At 41.1% G+C, this 13,257-nt stretch overlaps 1 protein-coding gene across 6 annotated transcripts in view; it reads right to left on the reverse strand.

Moving 5' to 3' along the window:
* Positions 1 to 13,257, reverse strand: part of ERMARD (ER membrane associated RNA degradation) — a 452,987-nt gene that overhangs the window by 95,897 nt on the left and 343,833 nt on the right. For 5 of the 6 annotated variants that reach the window (XM_029594214.1, XM_029594212.1, XM_029594210.1 and 2 more), the window contains one exon: positions 10,034 to 10,204. The exons of the other annotated variant lie outside the window; for it this stretch is intronic. In XM_029594214.1, coding sequence (XP_029450074.1) covers positions 10,034 to 10,204 — 171 coding nt within the window. The remainder of the gene's footprint in view (positions 1 to 10,033; positions 10,205 to 13,257) is intronic. 6 annotated transcript variants of the gene reach the window in all.

Consider the following 13,257-nt stretch of genomic DNA (forward strand, 5'->3'; position numbering starts at 1 on the left):
AAAGTAAAAAAATAGATATTTTTTGTAATAAAAATGTAAAACATTTTCTTATAAATTAGCAAGAGACAATAAATAATTATAGTATAGTGCTTATAAGGCTGAGACTACCTGTGGCCCATTGCGGGCGAGAGACAGTTAATTAAAATCTTTAAGCACGTGTTTCTGATATTGCCTCTTGGTTAAAAGGTTAAAATTTAAATGTTGAATTAGAATTTCAATTCTTTTCCCTCTCATATGATGATTGTGTGTGATTTATATTGAGAGGAGGTAGCTTCTGTTTTTGTGATTTAAGTACTAAATATATCAGACTTTGAATACCTTCCCAGAGATTTGCTCCTCGGTTCATCGGACCATTCCCAATTACTCGTCGCATAGAACCTGTGACATATCAGTTCCAACTACCTCCTTTCTTGGGTATACATAATACCTTCCACGTTTCCTTACTTAAGCCTGTGGGATTGTCCTGACCTACTCAAAATGTTCCTGAGCCACCCGCGTTGGTGGCAGAAACTGACACAACATATCAAGTCCACGACGTCCTAGATATCTGCCGTAGAGGCCGCCAATGGCAGTACTTCCTCTCCTGGGAAGGTTATGGTCCCGAGGAAAACTCTTGGGAACCTGCCCAGAACATCTTAGACAAGACCCTCCTCAGGAATTTCCATTGTGCCCATCTGGGCAAACCCCGACCTCCAGGAGGGGGGCGAAAAAGGGGGGCTACTGTTACACTTGCCTCCCGCGGCAGGCCCGCAGTGCAGCCCTCTCACCTTCCCAGATAGACCTCAGCCCTCAGTTCTCCGTCACTGGCAGCAGTTGGCTGCTGGCTCCGACTCTGGGCTCCCACCCGTGTCCCTGGTCCTGCCATGCTGCCCGGGATCTCCAGCTAGGATTCCTCCTCTAAGCAGGCCTCTCCGCTTGCTCCATGGAGAGACACCGTTGACACGCCCCCTCCTAGGTGCGTGCGCAACTCTGTTGCTTTTAAAGGGCCCGCAGTGGGAACCTGGCCGTGGACCCGGATACTGAAGTCATTACTCTCAGCGTACTTAAGCTCGGGCAGCGCTCCTAAGCGTTGCCTTTGCAACAGGTCTCCTCTGTTCCCTGTTGATCGAGTGCTCTTGCTTCTAGAGATTCGTCTCATCCCTGCGTTCCTGATTCTTTGTTGTTCCTGTTCCTGTCTCTTCATTCCTACCCTGCTCCTTGCTTCAGATTGATTTTATGGACTTTGACTTTGCCTGACTCTGTCTTGTGATTATATCCAAGCCTGACCTCTGCTACGTCTGACCTCGCCTGACTTCTCCAAGCCTGACCTCTGCTACATCTGACCTTGCCTGCCTTCTCCAAGCCTGACCTTTACTATGTCTGACCACACCTGCCTTCTCCGAGCCTTGATCATTGCTACGCCTGACCACGCCTGCCTTCTCTGTGCCTCGACCATTGCTTCACCTGACCATGCCTGTCTTCTCCGTGCCTTGACCTTTGCTACAACTGACCACGCCCTCCTTCTCCATGCCCTGACTCTTGCTATGGATAACTTTGCTATAGACTCTTGCTTGTCCAGAGTTCTACGTTACTTGCCACATCTTCCACTGGCCGCCAGCTTCCATCTGAGCTCGACAGTGACATCTCTGCCTCTATCCTCTGGACATGGACGTTCAAGTTTTCGGCCTTTCTTTGCTCAAGCACCCTCAGTCATTCCTTGTTCCTTGGTGCTTGGGTTCCAGTTCCTTAACCCATCTTGGATAGACTTACCCAAAAAACAAGAAGGAAGTCAGTCTAACAAAGCTGTGAGGAATATAAACACAGAGAGGCTGAGGTCCTCAAAAATATTTATTGGTAAAACAATATTTCAGTGAATGCCCGACTCAAGGCCTGAGTTTTGAAGTTGAGCAGCACATATTACTGAGAAAATATATGCACCGAGGCTGGCAGCCCTGAACCACACGCACGCACCAATCAAAGCAATGTTCCATTCCAAGTCATTAAACCAAAACACTGTGAGATCTTGACTTAGCCACTTTTGAATGTACTTGAAGTGTCCACATTGTTGCGAGCTTAAGAGCTTCTTCATAAATATATTGGAATGAGCACATCAACATGATAATTACAGACCTGCTAGCAATGTTTTGGGAGTTCTTGTTGATGTCAGTTGAATGAGGTATGAAACAACTAAAATGCTTCTTGTCAAATGACATAATCTGTTATTAAAAGTCCCTGAAGCGACCCTCCATTGGGCGAAACTCAGGCATTGAGTCGGGAATACACCGAAATATTGTTTTACCAATAATTATTTTTGGATAGACTTGCGCCACCTGCTGGCTGCTGTCTCTGGGCTGAACTATCTACCTTCATTACTCTATCTCGAGGCCCGCCTAAGTCCTGCCGGCCCCGGCACCCAAAGGCTCAACCCGAGGGGAACGTGGGCTGGTATAGGTGAAGCTCCAGTGGCCTCTAGCTTCAGCCCACTCCACCTGCTGATGGTGGGGACCCATGGGCCTTTGCCAACAGGCTGCGTCAACCCCACATCAGCCCAAGGATCCACCTCCAGTGCAACAGGTTAGATGATCGAGGGGTTAAAGGGGCACTTAGAGAAGAAAAGGCCATTGCGGAAAGATTAAATGATTTCTTTGCTTTAGTGTTTACTGAAGAGGATGCTGGGGAGGTACCTGTACTGGAGAAGGTTTTCATGGGTAATGATTCAGATGGACTGAACCAAATCACGGTGAGCCTAGAGGATGTGGTAGGCCTGAATGACAAACTGAAGAGTAGTAAATCACCTGGCCCGGATGGTACACAACCCAGAGTTCTGAAGGAATTCACAAATGAAATTTCAGACCTATTAGTAAAAATTTGTAACCTATCGTTAAAATAATCCATTGTACCTGAAGACTGGAGGATAGCTAATGTAACCCCAATATTTAAAAAGGGCTCCAGGGGTGATCCGGGAAACTACAGACCGGTTAGCCTGACTTCAGTGCCAGGAAAAATAGTGGAAAGTGTTCTAAACATCAAAATCACACAACATATAGAAAGACATGGTTTAATGGAACAAAGTCAGCATGGCTTTACCCAAGGCAAGTCTTGCCTCACAAATCTGCTTCACTTTTTTGAAGGAGTTAATAAACATGTGGATAAAGGTGAAATGGTAGATGTAGTGTACTTGGATTATCAGAAGGGGTTTGACAAAGTTCCTCATGAGAGGCTTCTAGGAAAAGTAAAAAGTCATGGGCTAGGTGGCGATGTCCTTTCGTGGATTACAAATTGGCTAAAAGACAGCAAACAGAGAGTAGGATTAAATTGACAATTTTCTCAGTGGAAGGGAGTGGGCAGTGGAGTGCCTCAGGGATCTGTATTGGGACCCTTACTTTTCAATATATTTATAAATGATCTGGAAAGAAATACGAAGAGTTAGGTAATCAAATTTGCAGATGATACAAAATTATTCAGAGTAGTTAAATCACAAGTAGATTGTGATAAATTGCAGGAAGACCTTGTGAGACTGGAAAATTGGGCATCCAAATGGCAGATGACATTTAATGTGGAAAGTGCAAGATGATGCATATAGGGAAAAATAACCCATGCTATAGTTATACAATGTTAGGTTCCATATTAGGTGCTACCACCCAAGAAAGAGATTTAGGCGTCATAGTGGATAACACATTGAAAACGTCGGTTCAGTGTGCTGCGGCAGTCAAAAAAGCAAACAGAATGTTGGGAATTATTAGAAAGGGGATGGTGAATAAAACGGAAAATGTCATAATGCCTCTGTATCGCTCCATGATAAGACCACACCTTGAATACTGTGTACAATTCTGGTCTCCACATCTCAAAAAAGATATAATTGTGATGGAGAAGGTACAGAGAAGGGCCACCAAAATGATAAGGGGAATGGAACAGCTCCCCTATGAGGAAAGACTAAAGAGGTTAGGACTTTTCAGCTTGGAGAAGAGACGACTGAGGGGGGATATGATAGAGGTGTTTAAAAGCATGAGAGGTCTAGAATGGGTAGATGTGAATTGGTTATTTACTCTTTCAGATAACAGAAATTCTAGGGGGCACTCTGAAGTTAGCATGTGGTACATTTAAAACAAATCGGAGAAAGTTCTTTTTCATTCAACGCATAATTAAACTCTGGAATTTGTTGCCAGAGGATGTGGTTAGTGCAGTTAGTATAGCTGTGTTTAAGAAGGGATTGGATAAGTTCTTGGAGGAGAAGTCCATTACCTGCTATTAATTAAGTTGACTTAGAAAATAGCCACTGCTATTACTAGCAACAGTAACATGGGATAGAGTTACTTTTTGGGTACTTGCCAGGTTCTTATGGCCTGGATTGGCCACTGTTGGAGACAGGATGCTGGGCTTGATGGAACCTTGGTCTGACCCAGTATGGCATGTTCTTAGGTCATATATATATAATCTAATAATTTCAAAGTATTCTTGACAGAATCAGATACTGGTACCAGCAATTGTACATCATCCGCATAAATATAATGTGTAATACCTAAACTTCCGCCCGATAGCCAATCTCCCCTTCATTGTTAAGATTATGGAAAGGCTTGTGAACTCCCAACTATCGGACTACATTGAAGATAATAAACTTCTATCCGTCTCGCAATATCGATTCTGTAAAAATCTAGGCACGAAATCCCTCCTTACTTCCCTAACAGACTTCCTCATCCTGGGTCTCGACAAAGGTCAATCTTTTCTGCTGGTCCTTCTGGACCTTTCGGCAGCCTTCAATACCGTCAACCACTCCTTCCTCATCAACCAGTTAGCTGCCATAGGAGTTTCCGGCTCTGCTCTATCTTGGTTCAAATCGTTTCTCAGCAACAGAGGTTACAAGGTCAAAATCCAGAACAAAGAATCTTCATGCCATGACTCATCCGTAGGAGTCCCACAAGGCTCTTCTCTATCCCCGACACTCTTTAACATCTACCTTCTACCACTTTGCCAACTCCTCACCAACCTCAACCTAAAACACTTTCTCTACACAGATGATATCCAGATCCTGATCTCCATCAAAGGCTCATACTCGAAAACCCTCGACTACTGGGAATCCTGCCACCAAGAAATCAAACATCTCCTCAATAGCCTAAATCTAGTACTAAACTCCTCCAAGACCGAAATACTACTCATATCTCCAGAGAACAGCAATCTCACCGCTTCTCATCCAACCAACCCACCAACCACACAAGTGAGAGATTTAGGAGTAATAATTGACAACAGGCTGAACTTCAAAGCCTCCATCAACAGAATGACCAAAGACTGCTTCCACAAACTCCAAGTTTTAAAAAGGATAAGACCTCTCTTCCACGCCCAAGATTTCAGAACGATCCTCCAAGCAATTATTTTCTCAAAGTTAGATTACTGTAACACTATCCTACTTGGTCTCCCTTCCTCCTACACCAAACCGCTCCAAATGGTACAAAACACAGCAGCCCGTTTACTAACAAACACCAGGAAAAGAGACCATATTTCCCCAATTCTAAAAGACCTTCAATGGTTACCAATTCACTTCAGAATCATCTACAAATCCATATCCTTGATATACAAAATCATCCATCAACACACCACAATTGACCTACAATTTCCTTTCCGCTTACACAACTCCACAAGACCTACCAGAGACGCATACAGAGGATCCCTCCATGTACCCCCTACCAAAACCACTAGTCATATTACCTTAAGAGATCGAGCCCTCTCCACAGCTGGCCCACTGTTATGGAACTCCATCCCTCCCGATCTCAGACAGGAGCCTTGCCTCCTAACCTTTAGAAAAAGACTCAAGACTTGGCTTTTATGCAAGCTTTCCCGGACTTAAATTAATGCACCTCACAATCAACATATCCAACAGAGCAGCTGTACCTCTTCTCCTTGTATATAATTTAGCCTCTGCTAAACTATCTTTATTTCCTCTGATCCCAGTTCAATAGTCCTTGTTAATTGTAACTGCTTTCTTCGATACGTTATTTCTGTTTTTGATGTATTTATTGCACCCCTGTTTATTTGTAAACCAGCATGATGTGATCATTTCATGAATGCCGGTATATAAAAACCTTAAATAAATGAATAAAAATAAAATATAAATAGAAGTTTACAAAGGAGCAGCATATATAAATTAAATAAGATCACTGATTGCGATGAACCTTGAGGCACTCTGGAATCAAGCAATATTTTATCCGACTTAGAAATCCCCCATCTTAACCATATATGATCGCTCCTTCAAATAAGACATTTATTTATTTATTTATTTGTTTGTTTTTATATACCGAAGTATTAGTGTTGGCCTTCACTCCGGTTCACATTTGAACAACATTATACATAAGAACTCAGGAACAATATACATATGAACTCAGTAATATTATACATGCGAACTCAATAACAGTATTGTACATAGGAATTCAAGGACATTATACATAAGAACTCAAGAATGTTATACATGAGAAATCAAGAACAGTATTATACGTAAGAACTTATAAGTATAATATATAACAGTTATGTGAGGGGTGTGGTAACAGAGTCTTAGAATCCAGGGGTAACTGTGACAAGCGATAATAACTTAACAGGACATGATGGAATAGCAAGAGGATAAAACCGATACAGATGTTCTGGCACGGCAATCGAGGTGACTAGTGTCGCGAGACTGGGGAGGGGGCATACCAGGGAGAGTAGGGTGGATAGTAGGGGCATACCAGGGAGAGTAGGGTGGATAGAAGGGATATTGGGTGTTTGATAAGTAGGGGAGTGCTGTGGAGGGGGGAAGGTGGATTGTGCTGTGCAGTGGATAGTTTAGCCTATCCCATCCTTGAAGGCTTGTTTGAAAAGCCATGTTTTGAGCTGATTTTTGAAAGATATGGTATTTCTTTCAGATCTTAGGTGTGTTGGAAGGGAGTTCCATAGGTGTGGGCCAGCTATTGAGAATGCTCTTTTCCTGGTTGTGGTGAGTTTGGCGGCGGTTGCAGATGGGATTTCAAGACAATCTTTGTTTGTTGATCTGGTGGTATGTTGAGAGTGTTGTCTTTGGATTAGGGTGCTAATGCTGTCATCGTCATAGTGGTGAGTAGAATTGTGTATGATTGCTATAGTTTTGTATTCGATTCTTTGTTCTATCGGGAGCCAATGTAGCTCTTTTAGGATGGGGGTGATGTGGTCTGATCTTTTGTGACCTGTGAGAATTCGGGCTGTGGCATTTTGTAATATTTGAAGGGGGTGTAGAGTTGATTTGGGGAGTCCTAACATGAGCGAGTTGCAGTAATCTATGCTTGAGAAAATCAGGGCTTGGAGGATGGTTCGGAAGTCTGAGTAGTTTAGCAGTGGTTTTAGATGCTTGAGAATTGAAAGTTTGTGGAAACCTTCTCTTATTTTTACGGAGATGTGCTGTTTAAGGTTGAGTTGTGGGTCAATCCATATTCCCAGATCTTTAGCGTTTTCTTTTAATTTGATGGGGTTGTTGTCGATGTTAATGGAGAGGTTATGATGATCTCCTGTGTTGGATTTTTCAATTAGTATACATTCTGTTTTTTCTGTGTTGATGCATAGTTTTAGTTGGTTTAATAGGATTTTAATTTTGTTGATGGTTGTAGCTGCAAGTTGTAGTGCATTTTCAATGGTGTTTGTGACGGGGATGAGGAGTTGTATGTCATCGGCATACAGGAAGTAGGTGACACTGAGACTGGATAGAAGTTGGCAAAGGGGTAGTAGGTAGATGTTGAAAAGGATTGCAGATAGCGAGGATCCTTGAGGGACTCCGGTTTCAAGTGGGATGGCTTCGGAGGTGTGGTTGTTAAGATAGAGTTTTTCCTGTTAATCCAATTAAAATACTATGATTGACGGTATTAAACGATGCACAAATATCTAACATAACCAAAAGGTAGGATTGTCCAGAATCCATACCTCTAAGAATTGTATCAGTTAAAGAAATTAAAAGCGTCTCAGTGCTGAAAAATTTTCTAAAGCCGAATTGTGATGGGTATAAAATATTATCATCAATATAATCAGCTAACTGCCTTTGTACTACCTTTCCATACACTTAGCTAAGAATGGAAGATTTGACACCAGTCTATAATTGCTTAGTATCCTGTCATCAGAATTCCTATTCTTCATGATGGGCTTTATGATTGCACCTTTTAAACTCTCAGGTATTCTTCCTTCAAGCAAAGATAAATTCACAATATCCGCAATCGGCTTAGCAATAATATTAGATACTGACTTCAGTTGCTTTATCAGTATAGCATCTAATCAATGGATGGTTTGCTGGGTTCATTTTTTTTTATAATTAACTCAATTTCAGTAGAAAAGACTAGGTCAAACTCAGACCAGACTTGATCTGTCGCTCCTTGCAGGGTAATTTTTTGTTTTGAGACTTGTGGGAAATTATTCATTATTTTTCATACTTTATCTTTAAAAAAAATAGTTAATTCATTACATTTAGATCTATTTGATTCCATATGCTTTGACTGGGTACTTGCCAGGTACTTGTGATTGGACTGGCCACTTTGGACACAGGATGCTGGGCTTCACAGACCCTTGGTCTAACCCAGTATGGCATATCTTATGTTCTTATGTAGTAGAAGTTATTCTTAAAATCAAAATCACTGGTCATATAGACATGGCTTAATAGGGAAGAGTCAAAATGGTTTTAATAAGCAAGGTGAAGATTTGTCTTACTAATCTTTTAGAATTTTTTGAAGCTGTAAATATTTAGGATTTATATACCATCATTCGGGTGAGAATCACCTATAAACATATAGATAAAGGTGAACCAGTTGATATAGTGTATTTGGACTTTCAGAAGGCATTTGACAAAGTTCCCCATGGGAGACTCATCAGGAAATTATAAAATTATGAAATAGGAGGCAGTGTTCTATTATGGCTTGGTAACTGGTTAAAAGCCAGAAACAGAGGGTAGGATTAAATAGTCAATTTTCCAAATGGAGAAATGTCATTAGTGGAATACCACAGAGATTGCTACTGGGACCTATGTTGTTTAACATATTCATAAATGATCTGGAAAAGGGATTGAGTGAAGTGATCAAATTTGCAGGACACCAAATTATTCAAATTTGCGAGAAACTGCAGAAGGACCTTGTGAGATTAGAAAACTGGGCAACTGAATAGCAATGCAATTTAATGTAAAAAAGTGCAATGTGATGACATAAGGAAAAATAATCCCAACTAAAGGTACATGATGCAGGGTTCTGTATTGGGAGTCACTACCCTTGGACAACATGTTGAAATCCTTGGCTCAATATTCGGCTTTGGGCCAAAAAGTAAATATGATCAGAAAAGGCATGAAGAATAAAATGGAAAATAACTCTTTGTATTGAGCCATGATGCAACCGCATCTCAGATAGTGTGTGCAGTTCTGGTCACTCCATCTCAAGAAAGACAGAGGAACTAGAAAAGATGGAACATCTCTCCTCTGATGAACAGGCGAGCTCTTCGGCTTGAAAAGAAACTGCTCAGAGGACTTGTTAGGAGTTTATAAAATCATGAGTGAGGTGGAACAAGTAAATAAATAATACTAAAACAAGAGGATGCTCCATGAAACAACCAGTAGATTCAAAACAGATCATAGAAAATACTTTTTCACCCAAAGCTGTGTAATCTGTTGCCAGAGGACAGAATCAAGGTGACTATCATAGCGGGATTTAAAATAAGTTTAGACAAGTTCCTGGAGAAAAAGTCCATAATATCTTATTAGCCAGGTAGACTAAAGAAAGCTATTGCTATTCCTGGGAGTAACGGAAATTAGCTCTATTTTATGGGATCTGCCAGGTACTTGTGATCTGGACTGCCACTGGTGGTGATAGGCTGCTGGGCTTGATGGACCTTAGTTTGACTCAGTATGATAGTTCTTATGTCACCTGTGAAGATGCAAAGGGTAGGGGTGGGAATTAGAGTGGAAGAAACGATCCCAACCTTCAGACAAAGATATTTTAAATGAAATCAGCAGTAACATGCCTACAATTTCATAGAAGCCTAGCTCATATTTTGTTGAATTTTATTTTTAAGTCAAGCTCAACATCAACAATACCTTAAGGACTGTGTGCTCATTCCCTAGGAATCTGTGCAAAAGTACAATAGAAAATGCAAGTATCTGATTGGCTACTTCTTTTGGAAATACATTAATATTTATCTCCCCATGGCTTAGATGATCTCGGACACGTGGCCCCTCTTGATAGTTCAGAAAATCCAACAGAAATTCCTGTCAAAAAGGGCAGAAAAAAAATTATGTAGGTTCCCAGAAATCTGAACTATATAATATAGTTCTACTATATACAGTATACTGCATACAAAATTAGAATGTGTGAACATGTTACAATCTCTGTAAAATATTTTTAAACTTTGCTGGGTCAACAAGTCTTTCCTAACCAAGCAGAATTTTCTAAAACCTTCCTGTTCTATATACACTGTTCTATACACAGTGGCTATAGAAAGTCAACATCCCCTTCCAAAATGTTCATCCTTTGCTGCCTTATAGCCAGGAAGTAAAATGCATTAAAACAGTGTTTCTTGCATGACACACATCCTACCTCACAAGTGCCAAGTGAAAAAGATATTTCAAAATTCCTTAGAAATTGAAGAAGAAATAAAAAGAGTGTAGCTCCTTGCCTCTCCTGTCCCCCTTTGTACTTCTGTAGCAATCTTAAATACTTAAAGCTCTGGTGTAACCAATTGCCTTCAAAAGCACACAAAGGAAGGGTAACTTTAAAACAAACACGCAGGCGCCCATACATGCGCATGAGAGCAAATATGCACAAATTTTAAATTGTGTGCGCGTAACTTTTGGGTCTGTTCTCAACACACCCTAACTTCACCCCTTTTTTATTTACACATGTAATTTTCAGTTTTTAAAATATGTGTTGCTCACACGCAGCCCAGATACTTGCGTATATGTGCCTTTTAATGTGAGCAATGCTTTTTTTTTTTAATTCTTTATTTATCAATTTTTAAGATATACAAGCATACAACTTGATTCAGAAATTTAGGTGGAAACATTAGACAGTTGTACTATTCAAATGTTTAAGACATTTATAATCAGTCTGAATATGTCTATTGTTACACCTCTATACTAAGTCCTCTATAGTGGGGAAAAAAGAGTTAAGAAAATTTACCAAGGCATATTCTTATTTCACGAATAAAACAAGGAAATACCAGACAATCAAAACAAGGTTTCCTATAATTTAATAATAGTTAGTTTTATCACTGGGGTATTTTATATGTACTATTCAGAAAATGATCTTTTTGTTTATCTAACAAAAATTTTTTCAATTGTGAGGGTTGAAAGAAACAATATTTAACCTTTTGACATTCTATACAGCATTTCAATTTGTATGAAGCTCCCAATTTTAACACTTCAGCTCTTAAACTAAGAAATTCTTTCCGCCTTTTTTGGGTTTCCTTAGTTACATCCGGATACATTCTTACAGATAATTAATAAAACTTTTCTCCAATATTCCTGAAAAAGAGTTTCTGAACCCACTCCTTGTCAGTATTTAAAAGAAAAGAAATTACGAAAGTAGCAGATTGTATTGACTCTAGATTTGTTGATTCCAATATATCAGTAACATTTAATGGGATTGATGGTGATGACCCTTTATCATTTTCACTTGAATTTTTCCATTGAGGGATATAGTAAATTTGAGTTAACGGGGGTAAGGTTTGCTGGGGAATTTTTAATACTTCCATAGCATATTTATTCCAAAGCTCTCTAGCAGAGAGGTGTGGAATTTTTGGAAAATTCACCAATCTTAAGTTTTTATTCCTTTGTGATTTTCCAAACCCTCCATTTTTCTAGTGAGATATTGATTTTCCTTTATAATTAACTCATTTAGATGTTTTAATTACTTTAATTCACCTGTGTTTTTTTTCTATAACCTGATCTCTTTTTCCATCATCCATTATTATCTTATTGATTTTAATATCCATTTCCTCCATATTACTCATAATTGGATTCAATTGTAATGTAACATTCTTATTTACTATTACCAAGGTTTCCCAAATAGTTTCTAAAGAAAAGACTTGAGGCCTTTCTATAGATATTGTTTCGATTTTCCCTCTTTTAAAGTTCTGTTCCTGAAGAGACACAGAAACCTCAGTTAATTTCCCCTCTGGTATACTAGAAAAACTAGTTTGTCCTGCCAATGACTCTGAAGTTAACCCCGGACCATTTCCCAACTCGCCCACTTCTTCAATAGGCTGTGGGTTGTCCATATTCAGGTCTGTTCTTACATTCGCAGGATTCACCGGGGGGACCCTAACTTCCGGGGAGAAAGAAGTTTCAATTTCACGAAATTTTGCCGTGCCTTCCTGCAAAATTTCAAGTGAATCATCACCCGGCTGAAGGGAAACCTTTCTGATATGGGCGTCCATTGGGCCCAATACCGGACTAGCCAGATTATCATCCACTAGCCTCTCCCTTGCCCTTCTTTTCCGGGCCGAGTGAGGCATTATATTCTAGGAAAATGAAAAATCAAACAGTCAGTACTTATCTTGGCTAGGTTGATCGTCTTATTCTTGATTCCCCTTGGAGAAAGAGAGGTAATTGATTGGCGTTTCTAGAATGTCTGTCCGAGTCCGTCCGATGCCGGGCGAAGCCAAACGAGGCGCGCCCCCCTTGGGCGCGCGGCTTTGGCAGCGCGCCGGCGTTGGCTGCGCGCCGCAAGGGGCCTGATTTTATTAGGCCACTTCCTGGGTCCCGCCCTCCACGTCGAGGAACGTAGCGAAGTCACCGTCTGGGCAAGAAGCAGCTCACCCCGGGTTTTTCAGGAAATGCTAGGCAGGCAATCGTTCCCTCTCAATCTCAGCTTGGAAGTAAGAAGGGCCCGATTTTATTAGGCCACTTCCTGGGTCCCGCCCTCCATGTCGAGGAACGTAGCGAAGTCACCGTCTGGGCAAGAAGCAGCTCACCCCGGGTTTTTCAGGAAATGCTAGGCAGGCAATCGTTCCCTCTCGATCTCAGCTTGGAAGTAAGAAGGGCCCGATTTTATTAGGCCACTTCCTGGGTCCCGCCCTCCACGTCGAGGAACGTAGCGAGGTCACCGTCTGGGCAAGAAGCAGCTCACCCCGGGTTTTTCAGGAAATGCTAGGCAGGCAATCGTTCCCTCTCGATCTCAGCTTGGAAGTAAGAAGGGCCCGATTTTATTAGGCCACTTCCTGGGTCCCGCCCTCCATGTCGAGGAACGTAGCGAAGTCACCGTCTGGGCAAGAAGCAGCTCACCCCGGGTTTTTCAGGAAATGCTAGGCAGGCAATCGTTC

Source organism: Rhinatrema bivittatum, chromosome 3 (assembly GCF_901001135.1).
Source record: "Rhinatrema bivittatum chromosome 3, aRhiBiv1.1, whole genome shotgun sequence".
In the NCBI taxonomy this organism is placed as follows: Eukaryota; Metazoa; Chordata; class Amphibia; order Gymnophiona; family Rhinatrematidae; genus Rhinatrema; species Rhinatrema bivittatum.